Below are 22,510 nucleotides of genomic sequence, written 5' to 3'. Positions count from 1 at the left end.
ACCCACCTACTCACTCATCAATTACGGTGTTCAGCTGACTTGCACAGAAAGACCCCTATTGTTTAGTAATTTGGCGCCCCACTTTTGATTGACTGTTGTCAACTAATCTTTTCAATGTTCAATTCTACTCTATGTTATAACATTTCTGTGAATGCTATTTCGATCTAAGTGGTCCTATTCTCTGTCCCGTGCTAGGAAGCATTACTCCTCTTTTCATTCCAAATTCTTCAATAAGACCGATACGATTGATTGGTCTGTGCGTTTCTCTTATTACTTTTTTGTATCCCCCTGTTCCTCGGATACAATTCGATCCTTCTACGGCCAAATCTCAATTTGTGGAAAGCCTTCAATGGCTTCCTTATGAAAACATCCATTTGTATATGGGTATAGACGGTCTTTCATTATTCTTCGTGATATTGACCACATTTCTGATCCCTATTTGCATTTCAGTGGGTTGGTTTGGTATGAGAAGTTTTGGGAAAGAGTATATTACATCATTTCTAATTCGTGAATTTCTAATGATCGCCGTGTCCTGCATGCTGGATCCTCTACTATTCTATGTTCTTTCCGAAAGCGTGCCAATCCCTATGTTGTGTGGAGCTGAGCATCTTCTATTCGCTGGGATCAAGCTTTTCCTCTGCAGGGGCCTTGTGCAGTAAACCCCCTACGGGCGGTCCCCCGTCGTCGTAAAGTAGTAAAGGTCCCCGCGAAGCTTTCGGGAAGAGGGGTAGTCTTGTGCGTAAGCATAGCATTTCTGGTCGAACCACCGAACCACACATCTTTTTTTGGTGGGAGGGTACTCCGAGTAGTGGGTACCTCGTAGGACCTTGACCCGCCTACTCAGGTCTTGTATGGATATGCAGGAAGGGGTGCTCCTAGGTGTGTGTAGGGGGTGTGTTTGTTCGCGAGAATGAATTCCTCGTCAAGTCAGGGGGGGTGTGGACACACTTGCGCGAATTCGGGTAACGGCTACAAGGGATAAAAATAAAGGAAACTGTACCCGACCAGGGATGGACGTAAACTCGTAAGCTACCGAGGGTAGGGATAATCGTCCAGGTCTTATTAAAAAAAAAGCCGCCCCGCCACTGCAGGCAGGTTAGTTCCTCTGTCGTTGCCGGAGAGTTCTTGGCGAAGAGACCTTAGGATAAGTTGCTAAAACAAACGGAGGGGAGGATCGACCCGTTCAGTAGAATTCCGAAGAAAGACTGTTGGCAGCAGGTGGAGACATTTCTTTGGCCCCCTTCCAAATAAATGCGGGCAGGGTAGAGCTCGGGCGAGGGTTCGAGAATAGGGTAGGGTTTTTTACGGTCGGGTCCCCTACCACTAGTCCGGCTAGCCTTCTTTCGGGCAGGAAGCAGGCCTAAACGACGGGCGGGCATCTCCCACTACGCAAGCAGCATTGTTCGCCACCACCCGAGAAGCAAAAGATTCGAGAGTAAAGGCGGAAAAGACAAGCATAGTGGTCTAATGACAAGGGCCGACGACGGAAGCTCGGGACGGAGCCGTATGATGCGGAAGTCTCACGTACGGTTCCCTGAGAAGGGAGTGGCTACCCACTGGAGCTTTGACCAACTACCACCGGTCAATTCCGCTTTGGGGCCACGCCTGACTCTACCATCATTATAGGGGTATGGGGTTCGAGACAAAGAAAGATCAAGGCAGCATATCAGTTTTTCCTATATACTTTACTGGGATCCGTTTTTATGCTATTAGCTATTCTGTTGATTCTTCTCCAAACAGGAACCATCGATTTACAAATTTTATTAACCACTGAATTTAGTGAGCGGCGCCAAATCCTTCTATGGATTGCTTTTTTCGCCTCTTTTGCCGTCAAAGTGCCTATGGTACCAGTTCATATTTGGTTACCCGAAGCCCATGTAGAGGCACCTACGGCTGGATCCGTCATCTTGGCTGGAATTCTTTTAAAATTGGGAACCTACGGGTTTTTAAGATTTTCCATACCCATGTTTCCCGAGGCGACACTTTGTTTCACTCCTTTCATTTATACTCTAAGCGCGATTGCTATAATATATACTTCCTTGACCACTTTAAGACAGATCGATCTTAAGAACATCATTGCCTACTCCTCAGTAGCCCATATGAATTTGGTGACTATTGGTATGTTTAGTCGGGCGGTGGCCGTTAGGTCACCTATTTTGAGTTATGGACACACAAGCAAGGCCAAAACATGTGTGCCGGGCGTGCGACCCATCAACCTACTAGCAATAGGGGAGAAAACTTAGCATGTCGCAACAAAAGCGTCGATTCAAGGCGTCAGCAAAACACCGCCGTCTGTTCCTAAAACAAAACCCCTTAGCGCCCCGGGACGGGAGTGGGGGACGGCCCTACGCAGACAGCAGCAGCACCGGCTCTACGAAGTCCGAATTAAATCTTTCGGTTGGCTTTCCCGTGAATAAGAATTGTTGGGCGCGGCGAAGCGAGCGCTTCTAGCTGTTTCGCTTGCTTCTTTCTTATTGTGGCGGCTATTATGGCGTGGCTGAAATGAACAAAAAGCGAGATGATTCAAATCGATTGATAGATGGCCTGATCCGTTCTGATAGATCGAAAGGTTTTCTATCAATAATAAGGGTTGACCTCTTTCTATCTATTGATGATACAAGATATCTATCTATTCTGGATCCATCAGAAAGAAATCGATATGTATCTTATTTTTTCTACATCGTATGTAGAGCGCCCAAGCGTTTGGCCAGCTCAGTTCTATTATCCATCGGTCCAATGCACTGGCTCATCTCATGGAGGGAAAAAGCAAATGTAGTTAGTTGTCTTGTTGTTGTTCGCCGCCTCGACACATTCCCCGACATCGTCCCACACAGAAAGAAAGAGCGTGGAGCCCCGGCCCGACCTGTAAGTCCGCTAACGTAAAGCAAGGAGTTGAGCCTGAACTGGCGAACCGAAGTCACTTTCGTAACCATACTTCCTACAACTAACACGTGTCCAGTCCAGCGGGAACGCGAAGCGCAAACGAACGTGAGCTGCTATACCGAATCCCCCGCTGGCCATCGGGGACCTAGTGGTAAGGCCATGATCCGCAGGGGAAGGGATCACTCATTCTTCTATTGGGGACAGGTGCACGAACGACAACTCCAAACGTCAGACATCCGCCGCCTATACCTACCGTTTAGGTGGCACCAGCGAGATCCAGCTAAGGTAAGGAACTTCGTGTCGCGGCTGCTCCACTCCGCTGCGGTCTTTTGAACTGAACTTCGTTGCCTTCCCGCGCGCGAAACGAATGGGCGCTGTGTCGTGGGTAAGTTTTGGGGCGGGGGAGGGGGGGGGCAGAGAGAGACCAGAAGAATGATTCATTTGGATCGACGAGCCATTTCGCGAATCAATAGAATGTCTCTCTATCCATATCTATTCTATCTTTATATGACAGGCCATAAAAAAAGAAGTATTTTTTATGGCATGCGGGATGATCGCACCTAGTAGCCACATATCAGCTGCGCTCAATATGCGGGATTTCCGTTGGATCAGATCTTTCGCTTTGACGAATTTGGACCTAGCGAAAAGGACTCTAAGCCTTCGCGCAAACAAGCAAAGTAGAAGCAAGACGAGGAAGCGGAGTTGTCGTAGAAGCAGTAGCTTCCCCCGATAATATACAATACAACAGTAGCGACCATGAATAAAAAAGCCCCTTGTTTAACGAGTTCGCTGCTTTTCCCAGGCCGGAGAAGGGCAACTACTTATTGATTGATCGCCTTTCTTTGATATGTGTTCAATTTAGTACAATACAAACTACAACTAGATCAAAGCGGAAGGGCCACTCACTATAGAAGCTATAACTAGAAAAGCCCTAGCCAATAGTTTAGTAGTCGGCCAAACCCCCATGCTCACGACATGTTCTTGATATTGATTGAGTTGGAGGGAGTCAGAGACTACCACGGAATCCTTCCATAGTCACCCCGGTGACCTTCGTCACCAAAGCGTCACGACAGTTTCCAAGACCCCTCATATAATCTCCAGTGGGGATCAGTCGGAGCACGTAGGAATGCCGACCACTACATAAGCCGCTGGCGGAGAAAGCTCGAAGAACTTCCCTTCATTCGCTTCGCGGGAGTCGCACACAGCACATAGCTGGAAGTCAGAGGGCCCGTACTACCTGCCTAACCCTTCGCTCCGAGGGACCGTAGAACGGAAAGCGCCTTCTAAACAACTCGGCAGAAGGGAAGGGGCCTATGTATTTGCATGACCCCTGCGGATTTGACCCTACCTACACCCGGAGCCAATCCCCTAGCGGTCCTGCCACCACGCCGTAGAACAGGAGCTCGTGTGGAACCTTGGATTTCTGGCGTAACAGCGGTGGAAGGTATCAAAATATTACGGCCGCATAACCATAACATAGTATATACGCTAAGGTCGGCCAAAATATGGACACCCGAAGGGCCCGGCACGCACAATCCTATCCTATCCGAGCCCGTCATTGCATGCACTTCGGACAGCCATCCGTAGCATCATAAGGAGCACCTCCCTTTCGAGGTACCCAAATGGAACGGTCTTTATTTGTGTTGTTGGTTGGTATTTCTCAACGTGGTCTATAGCATGAAAAACCATTCTTTACAAGATACGGCCGTTCACATGAAAGAAAATACAAAATCCATTCTTCATGGCCGGGCGCATTTCTCCAAATCCTCCAGGATCACAAGTGGAACGCTAAGCAAGGGTGGGGGGGCTGCGAGCTCCGCGTCGAACAGAAAGAAGCAAGCAGGGGGTGTTGCCGTAGCGCGCCGGAGAGCAAGCGTAGGCAACCAAACTAAATAAGGCTACAAAAGTAGCTAGCTAGCATTTTTAAGCTGGCTGCCTTTTCTAGCGCGCATACTCTTCTGTGGAGTCGCACGGAACGAGCCTTGTCTTCCCTCCAACGACTAGCTCCCTTTTCTTGTTCCGGTCACCCTTCTCTTGCCGTGGAAGGACTTTTGCCTGTGGTGTGGTCCAACCCGTGGGCGGAGTCGCCCTCATCCCCCCATTGCTCAGTGCTCCCTGCAGCTTCGCTGGGCTTTACCCGCGTGGGCGTGGGCTTCTATAAGAGAATGAAAAGCTCTTTTTTTACAATAAAACGCGAACCGCGCGGAGCCCACCCTTTTTCGTTTTTTGCCGCCACTGGGTGGCCGCAAGGGAAACACAGCCCGGCCGCCTCTCGGGAAAGGGGGGTGGGCCTACCTATCCCGAGGGAGCAGCTGAGAGGTTCCATATGCCGAGCCGAAGGGCAGAACTTCAGTGCGTGATCGTAGTATGTCACCTCGTCTCGTCCTCGCAGCATCGAAGAGTACCTATGCACTATGTTCCGGTTCACTGATAAGGAAGATAGAGTTGGGGTGGGGGTCTACGATGTGATACTATAGTATGCCCCGGGGAGAAAGATGCGCAACTCAAAACGGAAGCAGGAAGCGTGTTGTCAAAAATGTCGGAGGTTACCAGATCTCTGAGACTACCATCGATCCGACAGAGCGGAACGACCAGAAAAAGAAGTGGAGTTAGAAAGCCGTATGATAGGTGGTAATTATCTTGTACGGTTCGGGGGGTAAGCGGCGTACTCTGGGGGAATATTAGGCTCTATCGAACATACAGGGAATTGGAGGTAGCATTTTACTTATGTTAAGTCATGGACTGGTTTCTTTAGCCCTTTTTCTATGTGTTGGTGTTCTATATGACCGACATAAGACTCGACTTGTTAGATATTATGGAGGTTTAGTGAGCACCATGCCGAATTTCTCTACCATTTCCTTCTTTTTCACTTTAGCCAATATGAGTTTACCCGGCACTAGCAGCTTTATCGGGGAATTTCTAATCTTAGTAGGATCTTTCCAAAGAAATAGCTTAGTAGCCACATTAGCTGCGCTTGGGATGATTTTAGGCGCGGCGTATTCCCTGTGGCTATATAATCGTGTGGTTTCTGGAAATTTAAAACCCGATTTCCTCTATAAATTCTCCGATCTAAATGGCAGAGAAGTTTCCATATTTCTACCTTTTCTTGTTGGAGGGGCGACCGTCCGTTGAACTACCAAAAAAGGGTAAACCAATGTGATCATGACATTGTAGGTGCTTGCGATGGGACGGATGCGACTTCCCTCATAAGTAATGGGTGGCATAGCCCGTAGCAGAAGTCCCCTTTTTTTATCCATTTCTTTATTACCCCAGAGGGGCCCACCCTGGTGGGACCGAGAGAAAGAAAGGACGGGGGGCGACCATGCATGGCACTTCTCGACCGTGTCTCCGAGGGACAGTTGAACGAGCGACTCATGAATGCTGCCGGGTCGGACGAGCCAATAACTCGAACGTGTTCGGTCAGTTTTTTGAGCAAGAATCACAGCGTTACCTTACCTTCACCATGATACGGACTCCAAGTTCTTATGGCAGAGCACGAGGAGTTTCCTTCAATATGATGATGAGAATGGAGACCAGAAGCACGACTGGGTCTTCATAGTCCGAGATCATACTTATATATCAGTCACAGTAACGTAAGCATGAGACTTTTTGGTAGTACCGGTGAACCAGATGGCCGCGGCGAGGGAATCTGGGACGGAGGACTCGCAATATCTCTATAGATCTGGCAAAAGCGAAAGACCCCTAACGTCAGGGGCTGACCACTGAGCTCACTCAGGCCCCGCTGGGCGGGCCAGAGTGGGTGCGAGCTGGAATTGCCATAGCTTATGGTTAGAGCAATAGGAAAGGGCCCAGCAGAGAGAACAGTCAGGATAACGAGCGCGGAGCCCACTTGGCAGGCGGCAGGAGCAGCGGGCAAGTGCTTGCTTGGTAGGCCAACAGCCCTGTGAACCGGGCGGGGCACTCGACAAAAGGGGGGCACGCTAAGCAAGTACGCAAAATTGGCCCTGCGGAGCTTTCAAAAAGAAAAGCAAGGACCACTACGGGAGGTCGAACCACGGACCGGAGGTAGTAGAACGTGATCCGCACCGGTCAATATTGGATCAAACAATAGGGGACCATAACACTGACCTTTTTTTTCAAGACAATAGGTACTGTTCCCTACCGAGACAAGGGACACTCTCAACGGATCCTCCATGCGCTGGGCATACCATAGTTCTTCTGTGCGTCTTTATCGTGGCGGAAACAGAACAAGAGGGAAAGACCCGGCCGACTCGCCCAGGGCTCGAGGGCGAGCCATACGAGAGTGAGTCGAATTCTGTTTATGTTCTTGGTTTGGGTTCGAGCCCCTCTCGATCTTTTGTGTATAAGGGAAGGGGGAAGGAGTCTAAATCTATGGACATTAATGAACCACCATTGATGGACGTTGCACATGACACGAGAAATTCGACTCGACGGTCCGGTGCTAATAGAAGTCGCTTACTCTCCGTCTAGCGAAGGTGCCAGATCCTTAAAGTAAAGTATCTATCAGCCTAGTGTACCAACCACGTGGTACGACGGGCACTCAAAGACCTGACGAATGAGGGCCCACCCCACCCAAGAGCGCTTATGTCATATGTGAACTCTCGGCTGGAAACAATCCTTATGGTTTTTATATCCGGTTAGAATAATAAGAAAGAACCAAAGTCCAGGTTGGTTGGTGAGCCTAGTGATAGGAGACTATCTAGCTTGGTTCGGAGAGCACTTGTTGGGTTTTAGATTCATTTTTTGCTAAATGTTACGGCCTAAATGCTGAACTATTGACCCTACTTGTTCGGATGGGTGTTCACCCCAAAGTGTTCCCGGACTGCATGCATACATCCGTAAGTAACTTAGTGCAACATGGCAAATTTCATTGAGAGGAAGCAGCAAAGAAAAGAAATCTTCTCCGGGTGACAGGGCCGCCCCGGTAGCGTGGCTTCTCTGCCGAGCAGGAAGCCACAAAAAGCATTGTGCTCTTGTAACTGATCTTTTAGTAGGCTAAGTTGCCGAATTCTGAAATCACTACAGGCACAGTGCAGGAAATTGTGGTCCTCAAAACAATGTGTCCCCATGATCATTTTACATCACGATATCTTTTTCTTCTGGTTATGCATTTTCCTCTGCACTTTTCTTTGTATTTCATTTATGGAATCGTCCGGGCAGAAACGGGCAAGAATCTCTTCTGTCGTAGAGGCCTCGTCGAGTGCTTCCGCTACGCCAGGAGATGATGATCCAAGAAAAAACAAAGTGGGACGGAGAGACGCCGATGGAAAAGAGGAGTTGAGGTCAGAGCCATCCACAAGCCACACCCCGCCGAACCCTTTTCCTGAAGCACCATCTATTGATTTCTTAAGGAAACGCATTAAAACGGTTCTTAAGTCCTGTCGAAATAGGTACCCGGCGGATCGCCTATTACGCTCTACTTAGTCGGATCTTCACCTTGAAACGGCGAGCGCGGAGAAACAGATCAAAATCACCCAGGTCCTCGAAGATATGTCCAAGCGAAGCCAAGATTTTCGGAGTAACAAAAGGGAGCAGCCCCATACCGACTTGATTATTCAAATCTGCGATTGGGAGCAGGATCACCTACGAAAAAGAAATTCACTGGTGTAGGTTTCTCTGCAGAAACCGAGGCCTCTACTTTCCTTCTAAGGGTAAGTCGGGGGAAAGAAGAGCGGGAACGAGGGGTTCTTTCACTGTTTCCCTAAGTTCAAAAGTGAATGTGGAAACGCTGTCTATGGTCTGGTTATAGCATCCCCTTTCTCAATTCCTTTCTGGTCAATAAGGATGGTTATAGCCAGCTTAGAAGGGAATTCTAAATGTAAGAAGTTGCTGGATGGTTTGCTCCAATGAAGAGGTACACCTAGGTAGGAGGGAGGGAGCTTTCCCACTTTGCAGACGAGTAGTTCTGCCGCTCCGCGTTGGATAGGAAAGGGGTGGAGAAGGTTCATTTATCAGGAATCTACTTGTTGCATAATGCACATGCCACAAACGATAAACTGGAAGCACACTCAGATGAAGAGGATGGTGAATTGATCAATAATCCCATGTCTTTTTTTGCTGAGAAATCTTGGATCAAGACATACAAGGCAGCATTGGTCAAACATAGGACTACCTAGGCTAGGTCATTCATTGCTTGGTCCGCTATATTCGTTTTGTCTTCTAGTTCTCCACAGGGACTTCCTACTACTCCGTCGAATCTCTCATCTGAGAAAGTAGGTCACCTGGGTTGGGTAAAGCAGCGTAGATAAGGCTGGAGTTTATGAACAAGTTGATGTCTACTAGGGCATTGACCGTACAAGCAGGTAAGTTTAGGGCTCGGCTAGGAATTCGTTTATGCTTATATTTATAAGCTTTCTTCTCACTAGGTAGGGCGGGCAGTTGGTCTTATTGCCCTGCATCATATGAGAAGGAGTTCTTCCACGAAATAGAGGTCGTCTATGGTCTTTGTGGCATTGATGGATAGTACTGGTCTGTTGTCAACAAATAGACTGGCTAGGTCACAGTCTGCTAAGTCTACTAGTGGGATATGAATATGCATTAGTAGTAGTTATTGCTGCCGGATTGGTATTAACAGTTGGTCAAGTCTAACGTAACGTTTTTTAAGTAGAAGGATAGGGCATTAATTACCTGGGGTCGATAGGTACACCTTTATAATAAATTATTAGCACAAAGCTCTCATCTCACTTTTCATAGGTAGGAGAAAACTCTATAGTGATAGTTTAGTGTATATTGGCTTGGATTCTTTCTATTGTTATGGGAAAGGCATATCCCCACCCAGTTCTTCTTCGTCTTAATTAATAACTCCTTCCTGAACTTCAAAGTACGATAGAAACTTACTTATATCTCGTAGGAAAACTAGAGAATGAGCCATCTCCATCTCGTAGAGAAACTAGAGAGGTGCTGGGCGCAGCTGAAAGGAAATCCAAGAAGAGTCCATGAAAGGCTAGCACGATTAGGATCCTTTGTAGGGTTTATCTCGGAAGAGAAGGCTATGAAGCGAACATCTCTTCTTTGGGAGAGAGGGGAAGATCTATGCAGGACACTTAACCCGTGCCGGAGGACTGCACACAGCTGGTACAACCTCATGTGGTACATTTTACATGTTCTTACAAGTCCGATGGTACAGTTGACCTAGTATCGAATTATTATAGATTCCGTTGGCAGCCATTGCCCCCCTGCATGTCGTCTGACATGACCGAAACGAAACTTTACACCCCCTAGCAGCCCCCTGTCGGCATCAAAAACGGAGGGAAGTGCGCGTGCTGATGTTTAATCATGCGATGCCAATGATGTAAGCGCGGGCCCGCAGGTGCAGACAGGTTCGTCGGGGGCAAGCTTCAGAGGTGGGGGTACGATTGTGGAAGATCGCGTGGAGGCAGGGGTCGGAGATGTGATGCAAGGGTGCGGGGAATTGGGTGGAAGGACAGTCGTTAATGTGGAGTCAGGACGGGCGTGAGGCAAGAAGTGGAGGGAAGTGGGATCTAGATTAGAAGAGATAAATACGATATTCCTGATACCCGCGGACGATCCCTAGCCTAGCTTGGCAATCCCTTGAAAATGCAATGCATTTTCCCTTTAGATGAAATTGCTTTTTCGGTGGCAACTGAAAAAAAAACTCTCAAATCAACTCACGCATATTCCCTTGCTTCTGTTAACTACGCATATCTCCTGTTTCTATACTTGCTAGCTAGCAACCTCTTATCACACAGAAAGCGTGACATGAATGCATACCCCCGTGTATACAACTCCTTACTATCTCTAATATACCGTGGCTTGTTCGGCGCATAGACCTATTATTATTATCGGTCAGGCTTTCCTTTTGGCAGGTGATTACTATATATAATATAGCAGGCTTTCCCTTATCCGTTCGCTTAGGTATCTGACTGTGTAGCGTAGTTCGCCGATTCCTGGGGCCGGCACGGCACAACCGGATACCCATCCTTAGCCAAAGTCCGTACTTTACCCCATTCCTGATCCCCAATGCCAGGGTTGAATAGTAGCCAGCCATGAGATCTATACTTTATCCATTGGTCAAGTAGCATAATTGTTTACCAGGTCTTTCTTCTTGGATAGATATGGCCCTACCTTCCTCTTGAGGAATCCGTTCATGATGCCCTGGCTACACTGACTGGACTATGCTGTGCGCTTTCGAGAAGATTCACACTACCGGCGAAAGGAAGCGGATAAGCTTATCACGAACGGCGCATCCTAGGACAGATAAATATGTATCATCCCTTTTGGAGATGACTACACTACCGGGGAAAGAATCCATAAAATACTAGTGTGTTCAATTGGAAGATCATAAGTAGGACGGATAATATCCAAAGACACCAGTCCATCCAATTCCCTAAACTTCAATCAAATCAAGAAGAAACTAAAGAAACCACGGAAGAAAAGCAATGGTTGTTCGGGGATAGGTCCCGCAATGAAAGTATTAATAAAACTAAAGTAGATTGGCAAGAAAGAGCAGTTGGTCATCTCGGAAAGATAGATAAAGCTAAATCTAGGAAAGCAAGCTAGGAAACCCTAGATAGGAGCAATCCGTTCCACCACTCCTGAGAATTTAGGGCATAATCACCCGCGGAGCAACTGGGGTACTCAACACTGTAGTAGTACAATCGGTTGTCTTTCTCTAGCCAATAACACGGCAAGAGGTGGACGGCAATGAAGTTGAGGGTAATGACAACAAACTAAATCCCAACACTTAATGCAAACGGCTCTGAATGGTCTAAAGATACGAATTATTCGACCGAGATGGGTTTACCTCACTCGTTTGTAGAAACACTTTCGAAAGAACAGACAAGATCCACCAGATAAAAAATTGGTATGCCACGCACGGCTGCTCCGGCGAGCGACGGGGGCATGGGCGCGGTGTTTCTCGCAGTTGCTCGATGGCTAGGGGAACGGATAAATCCCCTTTCGAAATGACTTGATTATCCCTCGACTAGGAAACAAGAGTACTCTTTACCATAGGAAAGAAGCTAACTCTGAAAAAGAGAAATGGAATCATCGAGATAGGAGCTAGTTCCTGGATTGAGAGAGTTCTGCCTAATGCCTAAATTGGATGGTGGATCTTCAGCTTTAGCGAGTTCACTCGTAGAAATGTCCGTTTGATTGCTCCTCGGGTGCTTCCTTCTTTCAAATCTAGATTTCCTAGAATCATACCTTCATCCATTCTTGGCAAGCCTTCTTCTCTGATGGTATAGATGAAGACACCGGATCCCCATCCTTAGCCAAACCTTCAATTCAAGCTAGGGCAACAAAGGTTTCATCAGAAAGGGATGGATGGCCTCCACTCACAGATCCACTTTCTTTCGGGGCCATCAATACAATAGAATAGTTCTGTTCTTTAGCCGACGTTTTTCCTTGCCGTCTATATCCGAGCGGTTCCCTTTGGCATATTTCACTTGCTTTGCTACTACGGTACCCGCATTCTTGAAAGAAAAAGGGATGGATAGTTGCCCTTAGGAGACAGATGGTGCCCATTTATCCATAGAATAGGTTCAAGAAGATGAGACGCATTGATGTTAATGAACTTGAGGTTGAAGTTCTAGTAAGCTTAAGCATAGGTTTAGGTGCACAAGTGGTATACCAAAATACTCGTTTAACTACTCCGCAATGGGACACCCTTCTCAAGGTGGGTCCCCTTTCGTACGACCTATTCTCTCTCTCTGAAAGTAGCAATAGAAGAAGGATAGCTTCATGAGTTCGTTCTGACTCCTAGTTCGAAAGCTTTTCCTTCTGCTTGGGAACGATCTTATCCCGAGTCCTCTGTGGAGTGAAGGAAGTGATGCCAATTCTACCGGGTCCGGTACCCACTTAACAATGGATTCCATTTCTCTTGACCGATGGCATTCTCCCACTGACTTGCTAAGGAAGAGGCTAGTTCGCGTGGACGCTGCCCTACGTGGTGTTGCTCGTTTTTAATGACTCTTAAAAGAGTTTACTAATGAATTCAAAAGGATTTAGGTATTTGACTAGCAGTCATCTTCATCAGGTCTAGATATTGCTGTGAATAAGTGTTCTTTCGCTTGAACCTATGGATTGGCTTAAGCAAGCATGGTATCTTTGGACCAGACCTTGAACATCTGCTTCTATAGGAGTTCATGTCTGTCAACATAACTAGTTTGATCCCCCTTCCTAAAGTATACATACAGCTCTTTTCTATTCTGATAATAAGTAAAGTGTCCCTCCTCCACCAGTCGATGAGCCTGCCTGAGAATCTACGCACTAAAGCCATACTGCAGGATTGCCCCCCATCATTCCAGCTTTAACTGCCTATTCGGCTTCAGCAGTGGGTTTCCAAAGGCGCTCTTCCCAGATAAAAACGGTTTTTATTCTATCCATAGGGACTTTTGCTCCAACTAGATTGAGCACGAAATCCAAGGACCTTGAGTGACCACAAAGCCGAAGGGCGAGAGCAAACGGATCAATCACTAGAGACAGCTTTGTTTCTTGATAACAAAGATAGCCTGCCTTGACTTGAATTGAGATAAAGGAAAGGTAGTACATTGATATCGCTCCGCATTGAATTGAGAAAAAGCATTACCGGATTGTGGAGGATCAATAGACTCTGCCGTCGATAGACAGAAAGACGCTTCAATTGCCCATTTCTCTCCGCTATTCTTCGCTTAGAAGGGCTTGACTTACTTAACTTACCGCTTTCCCGAAACTAGCTAAAAAAGGGTCAGGTATACCTACCTGATGAGATAGGGTTTTTTCTAAAGCGGGAGCTGCTGTCGGTATGGGCAATTTCTTAAGTTCTTTGATTGATTCCGTCCCCGAGTGCTACCAAAGTTCCTCTAATTCCTCAACCAGATATTTCCCTTGCCAGACTTTCCCGATAGTGGAATCGATAGATGTTACCACGGAGCGGTACCTAGCAACCTTCATTCCTGCTTTTCCGTCTTGCCTTTGCTACTTGAGAGAATGCCTTTGACCGAGCAGCTCTTCCACTCATTTTATTAGCAATCAAACTCTTCCCTTCAACTCGTACCGAAGGCTATGTCCCAGTAAGCATTTCCTCTGTTTCCTTGTTTCCCACCTCTGACCTTCCGCTATGACATGACCAGTCCACTAATAAGTCAGGTATCTCTGAAAAGTAAGACCGTCCTCTTCCCTTCGTCAATAGAAGAACTCCAACCATGCTTTCTTGAAATAGCAGTTATTGTCTTCCTGGTCAGCTTTCGACGAGTGACTCTTGGTTGCGGGGCCAGGGGGACCTACTATCTACTTAACCGCTAGGCAAAGAGGGAGGAGCCAGGAAGCGGGCGTTTAGTGAGGAAGAGACAAAAAAGCATTTCGTCGATAAAGATGAGTGCTTTCGATCGGCTTGTTGCACTAAAGCTGCGAGGTTCTTTGATCGAATCAGCTCTTTGCGTTTACTTTCATCCCATCCCACTCTCTTTCTTCTTTCGTTTTAAGAAAAAAAGAAGGAATTTTAAAATCCTTCTTATCCTTCTATACAATCCAATCATGCAGTCTAGCTCTACTTTACAACGATATATCTAGCTTTTAGTTTTGTTGAACTGTGCTTATCTCAGGAAATGAGGATAACTTAACGGAGCCCAAACTCATTTGAAATAGGTTTTCTAGCCTTTGGCTTAAATAAAAGATCCAGCTAACTTGTGAGATAGAGCTGTCTTCCTGGCTGGAACAGGATGGTACCTTATGACTTCAACTGGAAATGGCTTGCATGGATCCAAAAAAAAACTCAAACCAACTATTCAACAATTAGTGGGACCTAGAATGAAACTACCATTGTCTTCCCATACTCATCTACATCAACCACCGGCTACAGAGGGAGCTAGCCTGGAAAGAAAAGGAAATGAATGGAGGGTATAAGTATTTCACTGGTAAAATCCCTTCATTAAAGACACACTCAAAAATAGTTTGTTTCAAAGAAAAGGAAATACCACTGAAGAAGATCTTACTTTTTTGGCATTAACTGAAAGCCCAGACACTCTGTTAAAATGAGTCATGATACTAGTAAGCTCTTGGATAGAATTCAGATCACCACCGCTGAAAAAAAAGATCATCTGCAAAGCACAGATGGTTGAGTCTGAGCCTCAACCAGCCTTTGTGAAAAAACTAGATTGCAGCTGATTTTTATGCTTAAAAGCCCTATATTAGAGTTACGACCGTCCACCAATAAAATAGAGACAGCGAAAGAAAGGGACAATATATTGGAATCTAAAGCCAGGGAGCTTCTAAATAGCCGGGGAATTAGCCTGGATGATGATGAAGACATCTCCCGGGCAGCAGATCTTATTTTATATGGGAAAAGGCGCGATCAAGTCAACTATGCGATCCGGGCCTTAAACCGTGTAACCTCCAAAACCTGGAAGGACTTCCTGGATGAATTAAGAAAGTTGAGTGGGCCATTTAGTTTATATAGATGAAATAGAATATATAAAAAGTTTGATCTATTCTGTTGAAATAGAATACCCTAAAAAAGTTTTCTAAACGTGGGCCACCATTTGTATTCCGACGAAATGCTATCACCCAGAAAACAGAGATTGAAAGGATAGTAGAGGAGCTGTTGCAAAATGTTGTAATCAGGCCCAGTACAAGCCCCAAAGCAGCTCTGGTGTTGAAGAAAGATGGAACCTGGAGAATGTGTTTCGACTATCGAAAACTAAATGCAGCAACTATGTTTTCCAAATACCCCATTCCTATCATAGAAGACCGGCACTTTTGGATGAGGTGTGAACTAAGATAGATTTGAGGGCTGGTTATCACCAAATAAGAATGAAAGGAAGAGGATATCTACAAAACAGCCTGAAGGACCGGCTTTTTGAATTCAAGGTGATGCCCCGGCAACCTTTCAACAACTCATGAATAGTGTTTTTAAAGAGATATGTTGGAAAGGGGTATTGGTCTTTTTCGATGACATTCTAGTGTACAGTTCTACCATGGTGGAGCATCTCAAGTTGCTAGAGGAAGTGTTCCGGCAGAACAAACTTTTTGTGGGTGAGCCAAATTTCATAAAGGAAATACATTATTTATGAAATTGGGGTATCTACTGATACAAACAAGGTAGAGGGCATGACAAGTTGGCCAGAACCAGCCAATGTCAGAGAACTCCGAGGGTTGTAGGGGTTATTACAGGAGGTTTGTACCGGGGTATGGAGCTATCAGCAGGCCTTTAACTGAGTTGTTAAAGAAAGGTGTGAAGAAGAAGCCAGAAAAGCATTTCTCAAGCTCAAAAGTTCTATGGTATGGTGATGCCTTTGAACGTTGACTGGGAGAGCGGCTCGAAAGAGTTGGGACAGACTAGAAGCTTTGAAGTTTATGTTCTTTAAAAAGATAATAGCAATCTTGACTTACATCCGGTCAAGATCCCCGTGAAGGAATGCTGATTGAACATCGAGCTGATAAAGAGGGAGTACCATACCCAAGATAATCCATTAAAGGAAAGGTATGCTTGTTTGGTTTCTTTGGTCCGAGAACACACACCACAAACTCTCGCAGTCGATGAGGAAACGTTAGTCAAACTACATTTCAGTAATCTGTCTGGCCTTAACCTCTACGCAAGGAGATCTTACGTATAGACCCATGATTAGGTAACTACTTCTTCTTTTATTCGGAGTATCCAATGGAAAGTGGGCCTCTATCTACAGGTCATGGATACCTGGGCGCTAGAAAGGTTACCGAACCAGGGTTAAGTGAGGTTGTTCAAACTTCACGGCCTTCACTATCGGATGTATATGAGTAAAATCAGACATCAGTATCACAACCTAGCGTTATCCAGATCTTTCGTTGATCCAGGCGATTTTGGGAAGGACTCAGCATTCTCCCACAAAAGGCCAGGCCTTGAGTTTCTAGCCGACTCATATAAGTCAGGGTGTCAATTTTTTTAGGTGACGTATCTTTCTCTCTGATGTTCTCCGTGGTCTCAAAGGATGATCAGTCGGATAGCGACATTGGTAAATAAAAAGAAGAAGTTTACACGCCGGGTGCATACTTCAGTGCCACTAATTAGCGACTTTTTTTTTGCCCTTTACCTACACCATGTAGACCGGAGGATTACACAGAATCCCATTGGCGAGTTTCAGACGGCTAGGTTATTCAAGAAACTTGGAATACCAACTCCAATGCTTGGCTTGCTGAATCAGCATATGGATAACTTCATTGAATTTCTCAGCCCGAGCTCTTGTGATTGGTCCACTTGGCAGGTGGAGTGGATCCTTAGCAGGTTCATGTGTTCCTTGTTTACGTAGCTCTTCTGTTGGATCACGTAGCCCCTCCGTTGGATTACGTTGCTCTGCCCTTGGATTACTTGAGTCATTTCTGGGTTTACTTGGCTGCTCCGCAACATGTTGGTTACTTGATCCTTCGCTTTGTTTACTTGGGAGCCCAATACTTATTGGTTGGGAAAATTACCTTCAAAGGAAAATGCTCCTCCCACTGGACCGAAAAACCCATATATTCTCATGGGAATGGGTGGTGCTGAACAAGCAGGCAGGCCCAACGTTGTTTATCTTTACTGCAATCCTGGTTAGGCAAAAGGAATTCCGCAGCAGCGGGTACGTGATTAGTTACAACCAACAGAAAGACTTATTGAAATAATAGGGAATTTCCTCATCCAGTCTACTCCTAGGACTACATCATATGCTCCCAACTCCATGGCCAACAAATCAAACTTCAATCGATATCCTTGCATCTCCCACTGTACACTAGAACACATCCCATACAATCGGCCCGAAGAGCATCAATGAGCAGGCCTACTAAATAGGCATAGAGATACATTAGCCGAGTTTGCTTACAACAACTGCTATCACTCTAGCATCGGAATGGCACCTTTCGAAGCACTCTACGAGAACCTTTGTCGTACCCCGGTTTGTTGGGGTTGGCACGTACCGACCGACGGGGCCACAGAAGATGAAGGAGAGTGCCGAGAAGATTCCACTTATTCTAGATTAAAAGCAGTTCAGGACCAGGTACGCCGACCACGATATTTGGAGTTTGCAGTAGGTGATCATGCTTGACTTCGGCTTGAACCTACAAAGGGTGTGATGCGTTTTTGAGTGAAGGATTAGGTATAGCTGACCGATACATCGGACCTTTCTTGGCCCATATCCCCCTAGCCCTTACTCCCTTGTTTCGGTGGTTGGTCTCTACCTTTTTCTGTCTCTTGGCTAGTTTGTCTTCCTCTTCTTTTTGAAGGTAACGTAGTCAAAATCCTTTATTTCAGGGGATTTCCCTTTTCTTTCCAAATGAATTTATGCTTAGTCTAAAATTGGTAAATACCAAATAATAATATATATATTATTATTATTATTTGAAATATGTACCAGTTTCCTGAAACTAACAAATAGAGTTATAGCTTTGATTGACTTACTAGCTTACGGGAACGCTTTGAATCTCAACTGACAAATTATCATTGTATTAAGGAGAGGGAGGGGGCCCACCCACCTGAAAATCGGGGGGGGGGGACGCGGAGCGAATTAGAGGAAAGGGTCCCCGTAAAGCTCATGTAACAACCCATACGTTTAGCATTTTTGGTGAACACTTAACACACACATCATCGCCTAAGTACAAATCTACACATCTTCTTCAGGCTCCATCCCTTGATCCATTCTTCCCCACCTCCTTCAGGCTTCAGGCTTCAGCCATGGCTGCCAAGACCACCTCATGCTTCACCTTCCTCAAGGAAGCGCTGGTCCTCCCCACGCGGAACCCCAAGCTTTTCGCTCCCATCCTCATCCTCCTGGCCGCCATAGCCTTCCTCATCCCCGCAGCCAACGTGGTCTTCATCCAGTCGCTCACCGCCGAGATGCTCCGCCACCTCACCGAGATGCAGACCAGCGACCCCTCTAGCTCCGCGTTCGCCCGGCTCCTGGAGGAGGTATGGCAGGAAACCAGGGAGCTCATCCTCATCGTCGTCGCCCTCACGGTCATCACCCAGGCGCTCGTCTTCGCCAAGCAGATCCTCGCCTTCTCCGCAGCCTCCACGACCTACTCCGGCGACCGCCACTCCCTCGCCGAGCTCCTCCGTAGGGTGACCAAGTGGGGAAACCTCAAGGACCATTGTAGCTCCTTACTCCTCCTCCACAGAACAGATCTAGGAGCACCATTGTAGCTCTTGTGCATATCATACCATTTTGGCAGGACTAGGGGTGTTACCTCCCCCGGAGGGCTCCGAACATGGATACGTCTTGAGTCTCGCTCTCGCGCGTATTGACCTTGCCTTCAGAACCCCTCGGCGTCCTCACGCAACCCCTCACTTTTAGCCATCTCATGGCATCTATCATGACTTCACCACGACAACGCCACAACTGCCACCACGACGATAACAAAACCATACACAAACTTGAAAACCCCATCAGAGTGGTACATCAACTCTAATAATATTTCATTTACATACAAATCAATCTAAACGTGGCCACGTCAACCCCGCCGTCGTATGTTTGCATAAAACCCTCTTAAGTGGGTATTTTTTTTTAATTTCTGGTCCTCAGAGCGCATCATGGCATTTTATGAAATCAATCCATAGTAATGCTATTCATCCACCGATCCTGCAAATCCTCAAAATCCATCCATCTCTTTGTCTCCTCTTCTCCCTCGAGTTCTCTGACGTGGTCGTTGCTCGACGCCATTTTGGAGCTTGTCTTTGTTGATCGAATTGGCGTGGAGCCACGCGTGTTGGAACCACAAGACTTCCCATATGAATATGGTATGTGGTCGATTGAGCCCTTCTCACCGCAAGTCCAGCTCCCCTTTGTTAGTTTTTTTCAGGAAAATGGTCAGATCCTGAAACATTTTTGAACTACGGTTAGATTGGCTCAACTTTCGTAAAAGGGTCAAAACACCAAAATTAGCCGCCGGTTGTGTGCTGGACTGCTGGTGCTATTCCGCGATGGGTGCAACTTTTGTTCCTGAACCAAAAATGTTTTAAACATGTATCTTCACCATTCTCTTACTTTTCTCATCCCCTGTTAGCAGTGGCGGAGCTACAGGGTGGCCAGGGTGGGCCGCGGCCCACCCTGGGATTTTGACCCGGCCTATACCTATATAGATGGGCCAGAGAAGGAAAAAAACGGCCCAACAACACTTTGACCCAAAACAACCAACGCTCTCGCTCTCAGCCAAACCCCAGGCACCACGCACATACAGGCATACAGTGCGCTGGCCCTCTACCCGACACCCAGCCGCCGGCCGCCCCCGTCCCGGCCTCTGCCTGCCTCGCGGCCTCGCCGGCCGCTGGTCGCCGGCCGCCCAGGAGTCTCCTCTACTCCTGGCCTCCTGCCTCCCCCATTGCGCCCTCGCCCTGCCCGGCGCTCGGCGCCAGCCTTGCCACCGCCCCCGGCCGCGACCCTGCCCTGTCCCGGCCGCCTGGCGCCCCTGCAAGCCGGCGGCGCCGCCCAGTCCGCACTACGGCACTCGGCTCAGCCTGATTTGAGGTACCGTTCATCCATTCCCAAATTCCCCAATTTTTGATTTAGGGTTTGCTTGCTATTTGTTGTGTTGTGCATTGCCTGTGTGGTAATATAATTTTTGATCCGAGTAATTACTAGTTACAAGGTACAACCACAACATCCTAAACTGAGAAGAAAAGCTAATTCAGACATCTTACACTGGTTCATGGTTGCATCAGAAATCTAAGACTGTTAATTTTGTTTTGTACTTTTGAGGTATTGAACTGAATGTTGAACTTACTGTCCAGGTCCAGCCATGCTTAATTAAACAGAATTCATGTTGTATTATGGGTCTTAATTGGATTGAGGGGCTGTAATAAGGTTGTGTATTTAGTTTCATGCTCACAGCATCTTCACTCAAATGGCCAGTAGCTTAAGCTACTGTTGGAAAGGCGTGTAATTTACGCATGCTTTCAAACAGAGTTGGAAAGGAGTACCAAACTACCCATCTGTTCCTTCCCTTTTCTGCCATGAGTTTAGTCAAGAGCAAGTTGAGAAATAAGATGGGCGATAGTCTTTTGGATGATTGTCTAGTCACATACATTGAGAGGGATGCTTTCTCCGAGGTGAATGAAGATGATATAATTGACACCTTCATGGCAATGCAAAAGCGTGAGCCAGAAACATAGTCTTTTTGAATTTCTCAAGGTATGTACTATGGTCCATGTAGTATGTACTATGTAGGCTTTTTTATGCAAAACAGAGATTTAATTGAGGATTTTAGTGTTTTTGCAAGTCCATATTGTGATATTGATCTATTTCTTTGTGATATTGGTAATTAGTTAGAACTTTCACATGTCATATTGCTTATCAAAAATAATAATTGGGGCGGACCACCCTGATGTCAAATGCTAGCTCCGCCACTGCCTGTTAGCCCTATGCCTTGCAAGGGTCTGGCTCCGCACACTGCATTGACTGACTAATCCAAATTTCATGACCTGAATATGTGCAGCTGACCATACAAAGAAGGGAATGCAAATTTGCTGACCTGCACTTGTATTTTTACTCTCCTGTATCTGTATGTATAATCGAGGATTGACTTAGTCAAATGTACGTAGTACAATGATAATGATCACGCAGCTAGGAAGCACCACAAGTATATGTATGACTCATTAGTCATTATATTATACGGGGCCGACCGATCAATCAGACATTTGCCTCACCCTCACCGGAAGGTATCTTGGCATAGTAGCCATCAAAAGCCAGGATCGCCTCCTTGCTCTCCATGGCCTCATAGTAGTACACCGTGGCCGCCGCCATGTAGAACAGCTCCACCGCAGCAGACAGGAGAGCATACCCGAACAGCAGGCACAGCCCCACCGCCATGCTCTTCTTGGCGTACACGAGCGCCAGCGCGTACACCGGGCTCACAACGGTCGACAGGAGGAGCATCACCGCCGCCAGCAGGGCGCCCTCCTTCCTGCTCACCCGCATCATGAGCCGCCACGCCCGCAGGAGCGCGCGCACGCCGCGGCACCCCTCGTCGGCCACCGACACGGCGACGCCCACCACAGCCACCACCCCGAAGTACATGAAGGCCAGGAAAGCGAGGGCGAAGAGCGCACCTTGCACGGAGAGCGCCTCCGCGTGGCGCATGACGGTGGAGAGGTAGGCGCCCAGGAGCGCCATGAACGTGAGCTGGAGCGCGGTGACCACGCCCACGGTGACGAGAGGGCCCCTCAGATTACCCCACTTGGTCACCCTTCGGAGGAGCTCGGCGAGCGAGTAGCGGTCGCCGGAGTAGGTCGTGGAGGCGGCGGAGAAGGCGAGGATCTGCTTGGCGAAGACCAGCGCCAGGGTGACGAAAAACAAGCCGACGGAGATGAGGACGAGCTCCCTGGCTTCCTGCCGTATCTCCTCCAGGAGCCTGGCAAACTCGGCGCTTGAGGGGTCGGTGGTCTGCATCTCGGTGAGGTGGCGGAGCATCTGGGCGGTGAGCGGCTGGATGAGGACCACGTTGACGGCGGGGACAAGGAAGGCGATGATGGCCAGGAGGATGAGGATGGGGGCGAAGAGCTTGGGGTTTCGCGTGGGGAGGACCAGCGCTTCCTTGAGGAAGGTGAAGCATGAGGTGGTCTTGGCAGCCATGGCTGGCGGTAACTGGAGAGTTGTGATCTGGTCGAAGCCTCAAGGAATTGTAGGAAGAATGGATCAAGGCCTGAAGCCTGAAGGAGATGTGTAGATTTGTAGTACTTGGGCGATGATGTGTGTGTTCACCGTTCACT

General features: G+C 47.3%; 2 protein-coding genes across 2 annotated transcripts; one reads left to right on the top strand and one right to left on the bottom strand.

Annotated features, from left to right (window-relative positions):
• The first annotated feature begins 1,688 nt into the window (after positions 1 to 1,688).
• On the top strand, positions 1,689 to 7,973 carry LOC123149216 (NADH-ubiquinone oxidoreductase chain 4-like). Its single transcript, XM_044568828.1, has 3 exons — positions 1,689 to 2,130; positions 5,576 to 5,998; positions 7,651 to 7,973. The coding sequence occupies exons 1-3, from the start codon at positions 1,704 to 1,706 to the stop codon at positions 7,737 to 7,739; spliced, it is 939 nt and encodes a 312-aa protein (XP_044424763.1). The 5' UTR covers positions 1,689 to 1,703; the 3' UTR covers positions 7,740 to 7,973.
• A 13,232-nt stretch (positions 7,974 to 21,205) lies between these two features.
• Positions 21,206 to 22,478, bottom strand: LOC123149215 (uncharacterized). The gene has a single exon (XM_044568827.1). It carries the CDS (start codon positions 22,371 to 22,373, stop codon positions 21,432 to 21,434), a length of 942 nt encoding a protein of 313 aa, XP_044424762.1. The 5' UTR covers positions 22,374 to 22,478; the 3' UTR covers positions 21,206 to 21,431.
• Between the last annotated feature and the right edge of the window lie 32 nt (positions 22,479 to 22,510).

The sequence above is a fragment of the Triticum aestivum genome, chromosome 7A, assembly GCF_018294505.1.
Source record: "Triticum aestivum cultivar Chinese Spring chromosome 7A, IWGSC CS RefSeq v2.1, whole genome shotgun sequence".
NCBI lineage: Eukaryota > Viridiplantae > Streptophyta > Magnoliopsida > Poales > Poaceae > Triticum > Triticum aestivum.
The sequence above is the reverse complement of the archived record's forward strand: the minus strand, read 5'-3'. Positions and strand labels throughout refer to the sequence as shown.